Genomic DNA, 17,579 nt, shown 5'->3' on the forward strand with positions numbered 1-17,579 from the left:
TTAGATTAAAACCTTCACAGCTGAGCCAGGTCATATATGATGAAAATACAAAAGCAATAAAAACCAAAGATTCACCGAGTCTCAAGACTCATGTTTAGGATGGCCCTGTAACGTAATGTTTGACCATTTGATTGTTCAGCAGTGTTTCACATGTTGGGTGTGCAAATTCAATAACCCAGAGGAAAACCCGACGCACACAGGAGGGGATAGCACTCCGACGTCAGCACTGACAAATTCACAAACCCACTTGCTGTGCTGCCACATCTTGGCCACCCCACAGCCCAGGGAGTTTGAGAGTGCCACAGCACATAAGAGATTCCGCGCGATTCATAAACGCTGTTAACACAGCGCTGGGTTAGCGGTGTGCACCACCGCATCCGGGGCTTCGACCATCGCCTTTGCCAAGCCTGAGAAGCTGGCTAAACTGCAACTAATGTGATGTAACCGTGAAATCGTGCTACACGACGTGGCGAGGGGCTCACGGCGGCGATGGAAGGCTTCTTCCCATCACCGGCAGGAGGATGAGTGACCTCCGCGCCCAGGAAAATCACGGGCTGGTGGAACACGGCCGGCCTGCCAGTACACGAGGAAGCACACCACGCGAGCGGTGAGAGCAGCACACAAGAGTCACAACGAGTTTCATGTCTCGTCACAACGGAACTCGACATCAAATTAGCTGCGTCAAATCGTGATACAAATAAGTGTCTGGGCGAAATTCTCTCGGGGTATTGCATCGTCACGTTGCGGAATGACCAGTGCAACCAGCAAGGTCCGTTAAGATCTCTCTCCCAGTGACCTTTTTGAAAATCAAAAATGGAAAAAAATCCACTTTGCCAAATACCGTGAGAGAGAAATGTTCATCGCGTAACAAACGTGCATTTATTGTTAAAACGTGAATTTAAATAAAAATTTTATTTAAAACGCTTACATTTGAATATTGTGTAGTTGCAGCTGAGACTATCAACCAACAAGTTTAATCGCGGGTGGCTGAATCACAGATTGACCCCTGAGCCACTCAGCCACCTTTCTCAGCACCTCATTAAACAGTTTTTTTATTGGATTTCAGGATTATGGGTGTATTATTGCACTGTGGCTGAGGGTTCTAAATCTAGTCCAGGGTTGACTCAGCAAATCATTCTCCCATGGTGAATAACATGAGTACCAGTGGGAGACTGGTGGGCTCACATTTGTGGGTCGCAATCAAATTCAAGAAGGCATTACCTATTCTTGGTTCTTTCGGTAAAGTCACGTAGAAGGGAAATAGTAAAATAATATTAACAAAAATCTAATTTTCTTGCTGTGGATTTCACACCTGGTGATGATTGCTTGTGTTGCAGTCGAAACGTCTTGAGAATTTTTTGTTTTATATTTTTATTATTTTATTATTTCCCTTCTACGCGACTTACCGAAAGAACCAAGAATATGAATCCTTGCAGTCACGAAAGCTTTAAATCAAAATTTAAGGCATTACCTTTTAACACTTTGGAAAACGTAGCACCTGCAGTGGGTTGCAAGGTTCACTCGAACCAATCGCATACAACAAATACGAAAAGAATAACTATCCGTTCTCACACGCACGACTCGGATAATGTGCATCGCGAGCGTCAAAATCGGCGCCCATCGACGACTCAAAGCGTCGTGAACTCGCTGCCCCAAACCGACGGCCTCGGCCGCAAATCCGGAGCCCGTCCTCCTCCCGCCCCCGCCGCGGCACAAACGGGCACCTCTGCTGCGGCACGAGGATGTTGTTGACCCCGCCGAGCTTCACGTTGATCTTGAGGCAGAGGTTGGAGAGCGTCTGCGGCGACGTCTTGAGCACGTTCTTCACCTGCACGCACTGCGTCGCCATGCCGAGCAGCGTGTCTCCCACACGCTTCACTTCCGCTGCGCACACCAACGGGTGTCGCGGGTCGCACACCGGCCAGGGATAACAGGAGGACGGGGGCGAGGAAGAGAGCTACATTTACGAATGGAACAATGAGAGCTTTATACGTGAAGATGCCTCCGATTTCTATCAAGCTTTCCAACGGAGACAGAAAGCGTTATGGAATTGCACTATCCGTCTGTCTGTAACTGGGTGGGGAGCCACAATAACTCTCGTAAAGTTGATCCAAGATGAATACAACTTCAGGATAAAGTTGCATTAGGGACTTACGTGACAGAAACCGGACATTGTTCAAAGGGTTGCCTCAACACTTGGAGACGCAAGCCAGCGCTGAACAAAAACATGGCGTGGCATCCTGGCCCTGCCGGCTAAGATGAGCGGTTACATTATGATCGCCATTCAATTATATCGGAGGACAATCAAATGTTATAAAAAGCGTTCTAGAAGCCACGCAAATGCACGCCGATTCTCCCCGCACCGTAAACAGGCGTCTTGCCAGGCAGCACCACCACGATGAGCTGCAGGCCCATGTAGGTGTTCTTGAGGTGGCGAAACATGGGCTCGACGCTGTCCGTGCCCTGGGCGTACTTGCAGAAGCACGGCTGGCCCTGGATGGGCATTCCCGCGTCTTTAGAGATTCGCCGCAGCTGATCCGTGAAGCCCCTGCAAAACGCAAAAGCACAAATGACCAACTCAAGATTGAGTAGAGGTCGGCCGGGGTGGCGAAGGAGGCTGTGACAACGTGCCAGAGAGCCGAGTTGGCACGTGTATACGTATGCATGTACGTTGAACTTCTTTCGCGCGGGACGTAGCAAACCGTGCGAATCGGAGGTGCGGCACTGCTGAGATCCTCCGTTCCAATCTGAGTTTCCAGTCGAGTGAATTGATGGTCTAGGGCCTGGTTACAATTGGCTGCATAACAAAAACCACCAAAATAAATTTGGTTTTACCAGTTATTTGTGTATATTCTAGAATTGAGACTTTAACATTTTTTCTCGAGCGACATGTGATAAGCACTCCTTGCAGGGTAATTAAAATGTGTGAATAGCATAAAGAAGAGGCTACTGAAGTGACTTCATGAGTAACAAGAACTCCCAGGCATCACTGGAGCATTCCCAGACACAAGATGCTTCTATATTCGAAGCTTTCGTGACTGCAGGAATTAATTTAAAATTTCCTTCTACGTGACTTGACCGAAAGAACCAAAGAGTAAGATGCTACTATGCTCACTGCAAGGGTTCTAATTAGTAGTTTGTTCATTTCATGACTTGGCACCAACTGCACACTTTAAATACTGTGCGATCAGCGCCGTGTCATAAGATCCGTGGCAAGTGGTATCTGAACCTGTCGAGTGCCTCTGCTAGGTCCACTCAGCCTTAAACGAGTACCTAGTGCAGTGCGCAAAACATCGTATGCGTTGCCAGCATTAACGGGTGGTTGCGAACAGCATTTGCCGCTCCTCAACGGGACAGCCTTGTCTGTGCATGAGCGTGGGGTGGGTATCTATCGGTCTCCTTACTTGAGCACATCCTCCTGGCACTGGCGCTGTGGGGCGAAGCAGGCGATGGCCCAAACACGGATCTCCGTGCCGCAGTAGAACTGCTTTCCCCGCATGTCCCACACTCCCTGGCTGGGCGTCGCTACAGCCCGGCTCTGGGTCACACAGCAACAACAGCAGCAGAAGTAAAAAAAACTAATTTTATTACAAAGTGCAATTCCTATCACTGGCTCAGGGCTGCCAATGTATGGATGGATGTATGTTGAACTTCCTTCACACGATACATACAGTGGCAGAGCCAGGATTTTCATGTAGGGGGGGGGAACCCCTCCAGCATTTAAAAATGATAGTTGTTGGTAAGTAAGGACTTGTCCCTTGATTTTTATTCGACGCGTTTTCGGCGATGGCGCAGCCATTGATCGTGGGTCGAATTCGAACCGCGTTGTGTGATCGGCATCATGCTCGCTGAAAGTGAATGCCTTCAGGGAAGTCGTGTACTGTATACGCAACTGCGCATAATTATGTGAGTCATAACTGTTTGCCGTTACTCATTGCCAATTATGGACTCAGACTATTGTCCTATCATCTCATTGAGTCCCTGGCACGTAATAATATGCTACACATTGGCAGTGGGGGTCGCAAAATGCCAATTTATTACTAATAAACCCAAATGATCCGATCGAAATTAGGGATTTCGATCGGAGCATTTGGGGGGCACGTGCCACCCCCCCCCCCCCCCACTGGCTCCGCCAGTGCGTACATAGCCTCTGCTAAGCGGAGGTGCTAATTTAAGCAAAGAAGCAGTTAGACATGCAACCCACTTTGAGGTGCGGCACCAGGCAATTGTGAATGTGGAGTCTCTAGTGTAGCAGTTCTGAACCCGTGAGGTGCGCCCACATTCCTTTTAGGGATGGGTGCAAGCTGCGGCATGGATACCGTGCAGGCGAAATTTCAAGGGTGTAAGTGCGTGTGCGGTGAATGTCGGCATCGCGTTGTGGTGACAAAACTCGCCAATACACAACACGAAACAAATGTCGAACACTACATGGGCCCAGAGGACATGAACATGTGATGTCTCTGTATTGTGTGGCATTAGTAATCTTGATTGTATTACAGAAGCTGGTGGGGGTTCGGGGGCAAGGAGACCAGTGGAATTTATTGGGGGGGGGGGGGGGGGGGGCACAATTCCAAACAAATTGAAAACCACTGCTCTAGTGGTTGCAAGTTCTCGAAAACCAACTACATACAAAATCGAATATTTAAAAGATATTTTTTATTCCATGAACAGTGCGATGATGCATCGCCACATGCCTAACAGTACCATATGGATGAGTATGTGACTGTGTGGCACAATGTCTTTACCCGGCCTCCGTACTGCAGCATCGGAGCAGGCAGCACCCTGCCTGTCACCTCCGTCATGTCGTCACGCACCCGCAGGCCAAACTCCTGCACGTACGGGTCCACGTTGAAGCTAGCGTTCTTCATCTGACGCACGCGCGGACAATGGGGAAGAGCTTTAAATGTGTTTTATTAAATACGCCAACGACAACGGGTTTGAATGCTCCTGCCTTTCATATAGGATAAGTCAACCGCAGCACAGAAAACGCACTTAGTATTACTTTATCAGTCGAAAAACATCCCCACAATTGTAACAGGCTTAACCCCTCAACAGCTGGTCCCATCTATTCTGGGGACCCATTGATGCCCTCCTCTGGCCGGTCTCAATATGTCACGTGGCAGAATGTGATTTTTGCTTGCAGGCCACACACGAAATGTCTGTAATATAGTGGAAAAAATATTTTTTATAAATGTATTGCACATATAAACCAGGGTAATTCCCCATTAAACCTACACATTTTCTTTCTATCAAAATGCAAACTGGGTCACCCTCAACTTCACCCAACATCATGACGCCAAGAAAGTGCCGGAGTTGAATAACAGAGTTGAATAACGCATTGCTAGAAAATAGTTTGGTAGGCATGGAACCCACATTGGGGAGGTAAACAGGGTGGACAGTGACACAATCTGACCCAAGGGCCCACTACCTTCCAGACATCTACCTGCAGGGACTCATACAAATTAGCATTCATAAAGCTCAAGTGGGGGGGGGGAGTGATACATGAGTGTAGATTCAGTCAAAATTATATTTTCCAGGAAATGTTGTGTTTATCGCATGTCAAATAAACTGAAACGGTTTCATGCTCAGAGCAGGAATAAGCCAAATGTAGAAACAAAACGAATTAAACAAACACATTCCTGCGGAGGGAGCTGGTAGGAACGTTGTGTTGCTCAGTCAATGGCCAGGGTCAACGGTGGCGTGTTGTATTCCGCAAATATGCCCGACTGTGAGGGCGGGCACAAGCCGGCGTGAGTAGGTTAAACGTTGAGTTTTATAAGGGCACCACGGGGTGACCAGCCCTACCCTACCCAGCCCCACCCCTTCCACCCCCCACCCAGGTCCACCCAGACCCTCCCCACCCTCCCCTCCCCACCCAGCCCCTCCCTCCCCACCCAGCCCCTCCCTGCACGACAGACGGACGGACACAATAATCCCCTGTGGGCTGGTGTAACCAGGAGGTTCCTACCAGTATATGTTTCTACGCAATAATTGGGGATCAGGCCGAGACCATTAACTCGTCGTCATTGAGAACCCGGTTAAATCGCCGCGTGCTAAAAGTTCAACCGGAGCGCACCAGCTTGCTGATCTCGTCCTGCCGATCGGGGGCTGAGCGAGCCGTGGCTTTGATCATGGTGGACGTCTGGTTGTCGGTGAGCTTCTTGATGCAGCGCTGTCCCGCCAGGATGTTACACACCTGCACGTGGGTCACGCGGAGAAAAAACAACCACAATAACAGTGAAAATATATCTACAATAGGCGCGTAATAAAAATAACCCTCCACTACACGTTAGTCTACAAATTGTCATAACGGTCGACATTCGATTGCAGAATGATCTATTTTTAATCCATTTTCGTATTATATTCTTTGGGTCTTTCAGTAAAGCGACGTAGATAGAAAAAATAATCTAAATAATAACAATATCACGACGTTTCGATCGCAACACAAGCAATCGTCTTCAGGTGAAAACAGGGGGGGAAATCTGCCGAGGCAGGCTGTTTATAAAGGTTTAGAGATGGGCGGGGCAGCTAATGTTAATGTAGGAGAGGTCTCCATAACCTGCAGTAGGTCTACACCAATCAAAGAGCTGTTTACAAATGGTTTGGAGATGGGCGGGGCAGCTAATGTTAATATAGGAGAGGTCTCCGTAACCTGCAGTAGGTCTACACCAATCAAAGAGCTGTTTACAAATGGTTGAGAGAATAGCGGGGCAGCTAATGCCAATGTAGGGGCGGTACTACGGATCTGTGGGGGGTAGCCATTGTATTGCGAGAGATTAGCATGTCAATGTAAGAAATTTGAAGCTCGGCGAGAGCTCGGACAGCGCAGTGGCCACATGGAGATACTAACACGGCTGACGGTGGCTGTGTTAGTGAATGTAACTCAGAGAGTCGAAAATAACTGCTAACATCGACAGGTAGGGAGGGAACATCACAGCCAGTTATGACCTAAACTGGTAAATAACGTCCTTCCAATGATTGCTCAGTTTGTACCCATCTTCTCGGTTGAAATCGTGTCTGTGTTTATATATCTGGGTGGCTTCATGGACGAATCTTTGTTGATAGCCAGTGGGGGTTTGCAGAGGCCCTTCGTCTTGGCAAAATCAATTTCGTGTGCACCCACAGCGTTAAATAATGATCAGCCACGGCTGAGGTATTGGTCCTACCGTGCTTCAGATCTGCCTTATGTTCACGGACCCGGTCCGAGACATGTCGCTTAGTTTCCCCAATGTAACTGCTGCCGCAGACACAGCTTAGTTTGTAGACACCGGGGTACTGCATGTTGGGGATCGCATCCTTCACAGAAGGTATCAAATCACGAAATTTGGTAAACAAAGACACCACATCGAAACTGATAAGCAAATCACCTGGAGATAGTGAGATGTCCTTAATGGAAGATATCAAGTGAGCTGAGTTAAGTACAGCTGAGGTGGTCTTACCAGTGAATGTTTGCAAGGTTTCAAGCAGAAATCGGGCCAGTTTGTAGGTGGGTGAGCCAATGGTGGAGGACGATAGGGCGGAGAGGTGCGCCTTCTTTATGGATTTTTGGTAAGCCATACAATCTGGGTGGTCTAGCAGCAGAGGGTTTTAAGGCAAGCCGCTTGGTTGGTTCGATTAAAGATGTCGAATCAGTCATGATGTTGTTGGTTTTCATAATATGGGAGTTGGTAGAATCTCTATAGATTTTGGTATAGCTGACATCATTAAGTAGGTCCTGTATTGTCTGTCATTTTTTTCACATCTCGTTTGAATCATTAGCCTAACATGTGGTATCCATTTAGTTTCACCCAAACAGTACATAATTCTTTCACTTGAAACATGTATCTTGAGCACAATACAATTTAAAATAATGACATCAAAAAATCACGACTGTATAAACGGTCTAAATACAACACCACTGTACAAGGATGGGGATGTGAATGTGCACTATGGACAGGGAAGGGACTTAAGGGAAGGGTAATTATTGTCAAAAAATTCTGCAAAAAAAATGGCATGATTATGCCAAGCAGTGGGAAATAATATCAACATTTGTATATGGGCAAGCATGAGGACAGTGGATGGAGAAGAAGGCGTAGGCAGAGAGGAAAAAAGAAAAATCTCAAGATTGGTTTCAAACAGCGAAGAGGAGGAATGAGCAGTGGACACACAGAGGGAGAGTTGCAGACAGCGTGGGCAGCAGAGCAGAAACGAACCCCCAAGGAGCAAAGGCAGAGAAGTTGTGTGCTCAGTAGCAATGCCAAAATGTACGCACGTAACAGGGCATATTAATTATACAAAAAATTATCGGACTCAATACACATGCATTAAATTACACGTGAAAGCATTGATAACACATCAAGTACGCAGATTACACGCAACTGACGTGCGATTTTTCCTGCGAGACAAGTGGAAAATGTGTGATTAAACAAACAAGACGGCAAAAACAAGACCAAATCGTCAAGTTGTTGGGGGTGAATAGGTGCAAGCCTGCGAGTGTACGCCCTTCTGTTCGCGTGGCTTGAAGAGAGGGCAAAAGAAACTGCGTGGCCCAAGTGACGGATTTGCAGCTGCGTACGATGCGAAAGAAATTCAACTTGCATACATGCGGGTGCTGGCACTGACCTCGAGAGGCAGGTAGGTGTGTTTCTGCTCCTGGCCGACCTGCAGGCAGGGCAAGTGTGCGTACTTGAGCTGTAGCTTGTGCCGGTCGCGGAAGTAGTGTGCCACCGTGCACTCCACCGTTTGGCCCGTGTCCAGCTGCAGAGGGAACCTGGTGGTCCGCATGTGTGTGTGCGTGTGTGTTCGTATGCATATGGGGAGCGGAAGTGCAGTGGTTATGCGCGCTGTGCTACGAACCCGGTGACCCGATTCCAATTCCAACTCAAGGTGCACCACTCGCGACAATTATCTGAACCGGTTCTGCTCTAGCTCGACTCAACCTCAAATAAGTATCTGGTGCGATGTGTAAATATCGCCACTAGAGAGACAAAGGTGACTGGGCATGGTCCTGGCCACCCGCCCCCTTGCGTGTCGTGCCGGCCTTCATAGGTGCTCGCTAACAGCTGCTCATACAGTCTATCAAGGCGATATGTGTGCAGGGAGAAAACAATTGTGGTCATCGTTGTATTTATCACCAGTTTAAATATTCCTGCCACAATCATCACCATCGTTGTCATTAATCATTGCCACTTTCACGATGATTGCATGCATCATCATAATTAGTCATCATCACTGCATCCAGCACCTCTGCCACCATTGTATTCAACATAAACACCACTTTTACAACCACCAACAACACGAGCATGACCACCACCACCATCATCATCATCACTGCTATCATAACCACCATCATCACGATCAACATCAACCCAACCACCATGACCACCATCATGATTACCACTATGATCACTACCAGCATCACCACCATTGTCAGCCACTCTGGTCTGTGACTCCGCAATTCATGGGTCTATCCCATGACCTCCTGCCAGGGAGTATTCACCACTGGACATTATTTCAAAGAAGTACGGGACCTACCAATTGTGACATCTCCATCACCTAGTGGTGAACGGCCGACTGCTGTTGTTGCTGTGTGTGTGCATGCGTGTGTGCATGCGTGCGTGTGCATGCGTGTGTGTATGTGTGTGCATACGTGCATGCGTGTGTGCACCCTTACGTCTGGTGGCTGGCAGGTCTCCGCGTCACATTGCACACCTTGTACTTGCGTTTCATTTGCCCACAGTGCGTGATCTCGACCTTGAGGCCTGGCACAAACCACACGCGTAATGAACCCACGCGAATATTGGGCTACAACGTACGCCTCACAGTGGAACCAGGGTCATTACTGACGCGGTGCCTCCGTGGTTGTAGAACGCTCGGCCCATAATTGCTGCGGGTGGCCAGTTATCCCGGCAGGCGGTGGGGAGCTAGTGTTAGGAGACGAGATCTTTACAATTTATTTCTGGCGAACGAGCAGCTGTAAGGTTTTATTATGTAAGGGAGCCGCGACATGGTGCTTGTTAAAATACCTTGGAAAGATTACGTCCACCGATCCGAGGAAACGCATGTTTTTAAGAAAATTACAAAAATGCACAAACCAAATGCCATGAAACTGGCAGGCAGCTTCCCAACACCAATGCTCAATTGTTATAGGTTCTCGGGCTGGATTGGTAATCGAATACTTTCACAACATAATTACTTTAACAAATGTTATGTAAGGTTGCATACGAGCATGAATAATGCACATACATTAGGATGCGTGAGTGCGAGCTTGTAAATTAATAGGATTTCAGGTTCAGTTAATGAACTGGCTTTGCCATATTGTTTTGTACTGTATGTGTTCTTGTAGACTCTATATTAAATTATACAGAATGATTAAGGGTTCTTTTTTGACATTTTTAATGTTTATTGGTTGTATTTATCATTGTTATGCACTGTGAAATTTTGCACTGTGAAATGTTGCACTGTACTTTGCACCTCAAGCCTCCCTTGTGACAAACCACCATCTCAATGGACTCCCACATGACTATGAATAAAATGTATATGCATGTATGTCTCTCGCTACTGTTTTGCAAACTCAGTCTACATCGCAATTCCTTCTTTGTGATTGTGTTATGGATAGTCTGGTCCCTGCCATCAAACGGTCAATATCCACCCCTAAGCTCAGACCCCCAACAGAGATGAGCACCACTCAGATGCTCATTTAATCAGGAAGGTACTTTGACTCTTGGCTCGATACTAGAGCCACAAAAAACATTTCCAGAATGCAAAACACATGAAAGAAAAACAGCAGCTGCGTAAAGCGGTTTGGAATGTTTCTGCCGCGTGTATTAGACTTCCCTGCAAACTCTGCCTTAGTTTTGCAATCTTTGTGCACGTAACATTGTTGCTGCCTTCAAATGTGGTGCAACATCCCGTGTTAAACAAAGCAACATCATTGTTTCTGTTTCACAACAGAGTTGGGCATTGCCCACTCATTCCATTCAATGATGTTCCCTGTGTGCCTTTCATCATGTATACAGTAGAGCCTCAAGCAGACGTGGTGACCCGAAAAGGAAAACTAAACGATTTGAAAAATATATTTCACCACGTAAGGCTCACCGAGCGATGCAGCTCTTTTTAAGAAGTGACCTGCCCACAAATGATAGCTCAACGAAGCAGCTTATCATGTGGGAATTTATAGCAGCCAAATACTATAAACCTACAACCCCTGCAGGCCGTTTTTATCGGGCCCGAGGTCACATGAGGCCTACCACTTTACATCAGAATCTTTATTTAAATTGGAGGAATCCGATGAGCTATGAAGCTCTATTTCACAGATGTCCAGTCAGGACGGGTCAGAAAATCGGCAACAAACAATATTTAACCCTCACGGCATTGATAACATGAGTATAATAACTTACTCTTTGGTTATTTCGGTAAAGTCACGTAGGTAGAAAATATATAATAATATATCACGACGTTTCGATCGCAACACAAGCGGTCGTCCTCAGGCGGAAAAAAATAATCCAGCAGTGGAACTGCTATAATAACTTAAATGATGATATTTACCATTAGATTGACAGATAAACCCAGTTTTTCGTATTCACTATCTCCAAGTCACTGTGCACATAAAAACACATTTTCAGCTGTGTTGAATTGAACATTGCCATGACAACCATATAACCCTGTCCAGCCAATTACAGTACTTGTTGCTTGTGCACTAAAACAAATTTAAAACGGTTGCTTCCGTGTCAAAGATCAACTTGCAACTTTATTCATTCAGTATCGCGGGCCACGCTAAACAAAGCAACGTGGACATCGGCTTTTTTAATGCAATATTATGGAAACAAAATTTTCCCGTTTAACCTCAGCTCAGGATTTTGTACCTTTGATCTCTTTCGTGAACTTTACGCGCTGGGAGTCGGTGAGTGGCTTGGGCTGTTCGTCGATGTTACGGATGTCCAGCACCTCGCACATGAACTCGATCACCGGCTGAGCCTTGTAAAACGCCGTGGCCGACACTACACAAAGACAAGCACGCACACACACATTTATCCCGCATAGAACCTTATGGACTGTAGGGAAATTGTTGTTAGTGACCACTTTATAAGTTCAACACAATCCTCAAATGGAGGGTGTGTCCAACAACACGTCAAGGCACCATCGTCTCCATGCTGATGTTTATTTATATACTCTACCAAGTACCGAGTGCTCATTGAAAGCCTAGTCAAAATCTTCATTAGGTTCATTCAGTACAACTTGCCATTTTTGACAAGCATGGCTGGGAATCCAGCCCACGATGCCAGGTTTGTAACGCTGTGTGATAACCACGAAATCATCTTTCAACGCGTACACACCACAGTGCTGCTGCTGCACCAAACGTCAGTAGAAATTTCTGAAGGATGCTTGCAATGGATCCTAAGTGGAATCATAGCATGGCGAGTGAATCATTGCACCAGACAAGTGGCTAGCATAAATGCGCACACACAGACACACGTGAACACGTTTATATCGGCACACACACACAAGCACTTGCACACACACTCGCAAGCATGCATCCAAACATGATATAACACTGTATTCAGTCTCAGCACAGCTATATTTCTCCTTTTCCAGTTTTACATGATTAATGAGATGAGTGAAACCTATGAGGCGATGACTTCTTTGTGGTCACATAACTCAGGGGTAAAGGATGCCTAAGCAGCTTCACCGAGATTCTAGGTTCGATTCTGGGTTTCAGCTACCAGATGACTAAATTATGTTTGTATGTGTAGCAAGTTTATGGTCTCAGCCAGGTCAATAATGACTGCATATTAAAAAACACATAACTATTATACTCGCAAGCATACCAACACACTCAAGCGCACATGCTGACACACACGTGCGAGCGTGCACCCCCGCTGACATGCAACCAAAGACAAAGTCCCCCCGTATAGCCTTAACAGACTGTTTGGGGACGTGCTGTTAGCAAGCACCTATGAAGGCCGGCACGGTACACGAGGGGGTGGGTGGCCAGCATCATGCCCGACCGTCTTCGTTACCCCAGTGGCGATAATTTTACACACCGTCACACGTGCACGTTGACACACGTACAGACGTTGACACACACATACGCATGCCGACAGACACACACACACGTACCATCAATGTTGAGCATCATCTTCCACATGGACGGCCTCACAGACTGGTGGAAACCGAACCAGACCTCGCGGCCACCACCCAATGGGTGGCTGTATCCCTCGGGGGACGAGAAGAACGAGCGTCCGACCGGCGTATATCTACAAGACAAAGATCCCCCATATAGCCTTTAACAGACTGTTCAGAAAAGTGTTGTTAGCGAGTACCTATGAAGGCTGGTATGGCACAGCAGAAGATGTTTATAATTTCATTTAAAAAATTAAGGGCCAATTTTGAAGTTCAGACAAGAATGTAGTAAAAAAAGTACTGTAAGCCTAATTATAAGGAGGCTGTGATGGGTGGGACTCGTGCGTACAATGGCGGACAGCAGGTTACCATGACAAGCATTGGGGTGGGGAAGGCCTAAAGCCAGACAGCGGTGGAGGTGACACGATTGTAAAAGTGGACTTTGAAGGTCAGGTGTCAACTTTGCATGAGCGGTGGGATTTATCAGACCGAGGAAACAATGCTGAGGGGTGATGGCATCAACAGCATCGACTGTGGTGACCTTTTCACCCTACATGAGTCAATTACACAATTAGTCAGTGCAAGTGTAAACATGTAAAAGATGAAAGTCATAAATGCATGCATAAGCTAACGATGGTACCACGATACTTTATTCAACAAAATCATTGCGTATTTAATTCTCAAAGTAAATGTTCCAATCAGATCCTTAAAAAATTATTCTGAAATATTAATTTAGACAGCATAGTAATGTTGCACATAATTACACATTATGTAACAACGCACAAATGTAAGATGTGGTTAGACTCAATGTTAATGCTCGTGGGACTTCAGCGTGCATCACTCACATAGGTTATTATATAACATTCCATAACAACGGTAGCCAGCACCAGCTTCTACTTGAATAGCTACTTGTAATGCTCAAATAGGGGCACAACATTTGGCCTTGTGGCTCAAAGGAAATGTCTGGTTCACATGTAACCTATAAATACAACCGCGAGAAAAACATAATTACCCAATTAATAACATGTGATCATTGTTGAGGAATTATCTCGCAGACTCCTTCAGATTTATTCTCAGAAGAATCCAGCTTGTGACGCTTGACCGTTTCATTGTCTCATAGGAATCGATCAAATAAAGTATTTATTTATTAAAGAGATTTCACTTTTTTTCTACTGCTTTGTGTGGAAGGAACTGGAGTGCTTGGAGAAAACCCATTGCTACTGGAGGAGAAAGGTCAAACTCTTTATGCTGCTGTGCACAAAATAAGCACAAATTACACCTTTTGTGGGTTCACACAGCATCGCAAGTATTTTTCAATTCCTTTATATTAAGTTCACTTGCTTGCTTGCTTGCGTGCTTGCTTGCTTACGACCGTGCAAATCTTTCGGTTGTTTTTTAACCCACTTCCCGTTATTCAATCGAGCTGACATTTTGCACACAGACTCGTTGTGTGTGACAATCAATTTTCGTAAAAAAAAATTTCCACAATTTTACACTGTTTAGGGAAAATATTTTTTAATATTTAATTACCAATTGCTTAATGGTGCCAGACAATCATCTGACCCATAGGTGGCAGCCATCTCAAGCCAGAGGACGGGAGGACTCTAGCCGCCACGCATATAAAGGATTTATAGTGAAAAACTTTGTTTTTACGGGTTAATTTTTTTTTTATAGAAAAAGCTCAGCACACACTCATAAAAGGTTTGAAAAATCATTATACGCCAAAGACATTCACACACAAAAACGAGAATGCTTCGTCACAACAGTTTGCAGCAACGTTTCCATCTCCACTAGTAATTCTCCCACTTGCACAGAAACCTCAGGGTTGTCTTTCACAACACGAACCCAGCAGCAAGCCAGGCCCCGAGAGAGACGCAGCACGCCCATTGCTCAATGCACACGCTTCTTGGTCAAGTGCGTTTCCACTGAAATCTGCTGCTGCTGCTGCTGGGTGTTGTAAGGCGTGGAGGATCGGCAAGGGAGGCAGGAGGTGGTGGTGAGGGGCGTGGGGGGGGGGCGAGCGGGTGTAGTTGCATCGACGAACGCCCTCACGTAAAGGCAACAAAAGAGCAGGCTTCCCAGGCGCTTCAAAATAGGAACTCGTGTGGTCTGAACCATTTTGCTATTTTTAATCAATGGCCATATAAAGGCAGAAGGAGCCTGGTAATATCTGTGCCTACCGTTTCTCAGTGCCCACTGATTCTCTGTGCCAAGCACAAATCGCCATGATTGCGGCACGATTTCCATCGGATCTTTCAACTAAAACTACGAGCGAAACAATTTTTGTATTTTACCAGGTAAGGCTTAGTGAACTACATAGCTCTTTTTCAGAAGCGACCAGGCCACAAATGATAGCTCAACGAAGGGGCTTTTCACAGTGGAAAATTATAGCACCCAAATACCCTACTCTAAACGCATGTTGATTCACAATGCGGAGGAATAAACCAGAGGACCCTGAGAAAAATCCATGCGACCATGGGGAGAACGTGCAAACTCCAAATATACAAGCGACAAGAGTCGCGATCGAACCCACAACCTCCTGCATATCAGGCGAGGCAGATAAGATATCACCATCACAGCGCCCACAAGCCTGCCAATTCCAGACACAGAGAAAGTGACCTTCTCCATAGCAATGTAGAATTTCCACTCACCGCATGGAGGGCAGGTGTCGTAGCACGACGTCCACCGCCTGTACAGGGTCCTGGGGAACCTGCATGATGCGGCCCGCGAGCGCGTCGTGCAGCGCGTGCCAGCTCACGTAGCCCACCCACTTGAGCGCCACCTTGAACACACGGTCCTTGCCCTCGCCCGGCAGCGTCACCTCAAGTTCCACCTACACCAGCGGAGCGGTGGTGGCAGCAACAACGACGGAAAATTTAATTTGTGAGTCTTTTTCCAGAATTTGGTTATGGTAAAACTCCGGCTAGCCGGACTAATTATTATTTACACTTGTAAGGCGCATTTCATTCAGTAGATCTCAATGCGCCATGTACTGGAAATTGGGAAATAAACAGAACCAGGTTGATGGCCAGAACTAGGGGCGAGTCCTAGTCCAGCTAGCTATTTCAACAAAAATCTTTGTAGAAAAAACAACGGTACATGTATGATATATAGTATGTGTAGTAGCGTGTTATTGCACAGACCAAAAAATAATCCATACGTTATGTGCTGTGTGGTACAGTATGTCCGTTGGTCTCGAGGGTACGGCAATCTCCCTATCCCCCACCACCCCACGCCTATTCCCCATTGCCCGGCTCCTATCAACCCACTCCACCACACACATATGGACGCGAGTACATTTGGATATATATGTTGAGCTTCTTTCATACCGTAAGTAGCCACCCGTGGTAATTGGAAGTGCGAGGGTAGGACAACAAACTAAACACAATAATAACACTTCACTATGAACAATTTAACATGTTCTAGTATATTGTATTATACATATTTAAATGACAAAACATACAATTAAATACAATCTTGATTTGAAGCTTTCGTGACTGCAGGAATCCATACTCTTAAATACAATTGATCTAAATGTCTTTGTTATATTTATTATATTATGTTTACAATACATATTTATATATTTTGATTATTCTACCTGCTCTGGCTTGAATTCTGCATCGCCAGGGTCTGCCTAGCTGGGGAGGGGATTTGCTGTAATAGCATGCACGTAATGAGTGTAGAGAAACCTTTGCCACAAACAAATCACACACAACACACATGAATCTCTAAAACAAATCAACAACTTCGTAATAATACTGCCTTGACAAGTATATAATAGGTGTAATTGTGGACAATAGTCCTTCTTCACAGCACTAATAGGCCAGAGAGATAACGTCCTCTTCGAATAAACAGACCCGAGAGATGAGTGCGCTACCTCTTCAGTCTGGATGTATACATGCATGTTGAACTTCTTTCGAAAACATACGTCGCCAACCGTGCTGATTGGCAATTGCTCAATATGTTGCCTGTTATAAAGTTTTTTCGTTTTTAAAGACAGTGTTGTTGACAAATATGTTGAGGTGCTTTGTTAATTTGTGCTTTTGCAGCAAGGACCTTGTCTCTTCCGACGGGCAGTGCACTCGCCGTGTACAGGTTTTTCCGGCCATCGAACACCGGCTTGCGATCCCGGAAAAACTGCACATTGGAGCGGTTGACCAGGTAGTCCACGACCTCCCTAGTTCCCACGAGAGACGAGAAAAAAATTACAGGAAAATTTACATTTAAATTACAACAAGGCGAAGAGCAACACGTTTGGACAATAACATCAGTGCCAGCAGCAATGATGAGCACATGTGACAGAGCAAAGCCATGCTGTTTCAAGAGATATTCTATTGTTACAGCATTGAACTCAGGTGAAAGCCTATTGAGACCACAAATCTCTTCAGGGTAATGGTTATTTGAGAGCAGAACTGTCTCTAACTCAATTCAGAGGTCAATCTCTTCTCCTGGGGCAACGGGTTAAACATACCTCAATT

General features: G+C 46.0%; 1 protein-coding gene across 1 annotated transcript in view; it reads right to left on the reverse strand.

Moving 5' to 3' along the window:
- The window catches only part of LOC133352939 (protein argonaute-1), a 37,275-nt gene that overhangs the window by 11,503 nt on the left and 8,193 nt on the right, over positions 1–17,579 (reverse strand). Inside the window, exons 3-14 of the mRNA XM_061568945.1 lie at positions 17,158–17,278; positions 15,753–15,934; positions 13,099–13,235; positions 11,844–11,978; positions 9,653–9,740; positions 8,602–8,749; positions 6,077–6,196; positions 4,746–4,868; positions 3,405–3,538; positions 2,364–2,548; positions 1,725–1,884; positions 483–573 (exon numbers count right to left, since the gene is read on the reverse strand). Coding sequence (XP_061424929.1) covers positions 483–573; positions 1,725–1,884; positions 2,364–2,548; positions 3,405–3,538; positions 4,746–4,868; positions 6,077–6,196; positions 8,602–8,749; positions 9,653–9,740; positions 11,844–11,978; positions 13,099–13,235; positions 15,753–15,934; positions 17,158–17,278 — 1,624 coding nt within the window. The remainder of the gene's footprint in view (positions 1–482; positions 574–1,724; positions 1,885–2,363; positions 2,549–3,404; positions 3,539–4,745; positions 4,869–6,076; positions 6,197–8,601; positions 8,750–9,652; positions 9,741–11,843; positions 11,979–13,098; positions 13,236–15,752; positions 15,935–17,157; positions 17,279–17,579) is intronic.

The sequence above is a fragment of the Lethenteron reissneri genome, chromosome 42 (genome assembly GCF_015708825.2).
Source record: "Lethenteron reissneri isolate LAM-NWPU_2019-01 chromosome 42, ASM1570882v1, whole genome shotgun sequence".
Lineage (NCBI taxonomy): Eukaryota > Metazoa > Chordata > Hyperoartia > Petromyzontiformes > Petromyzontidae > Lethenteron > Lethenteron reissneri.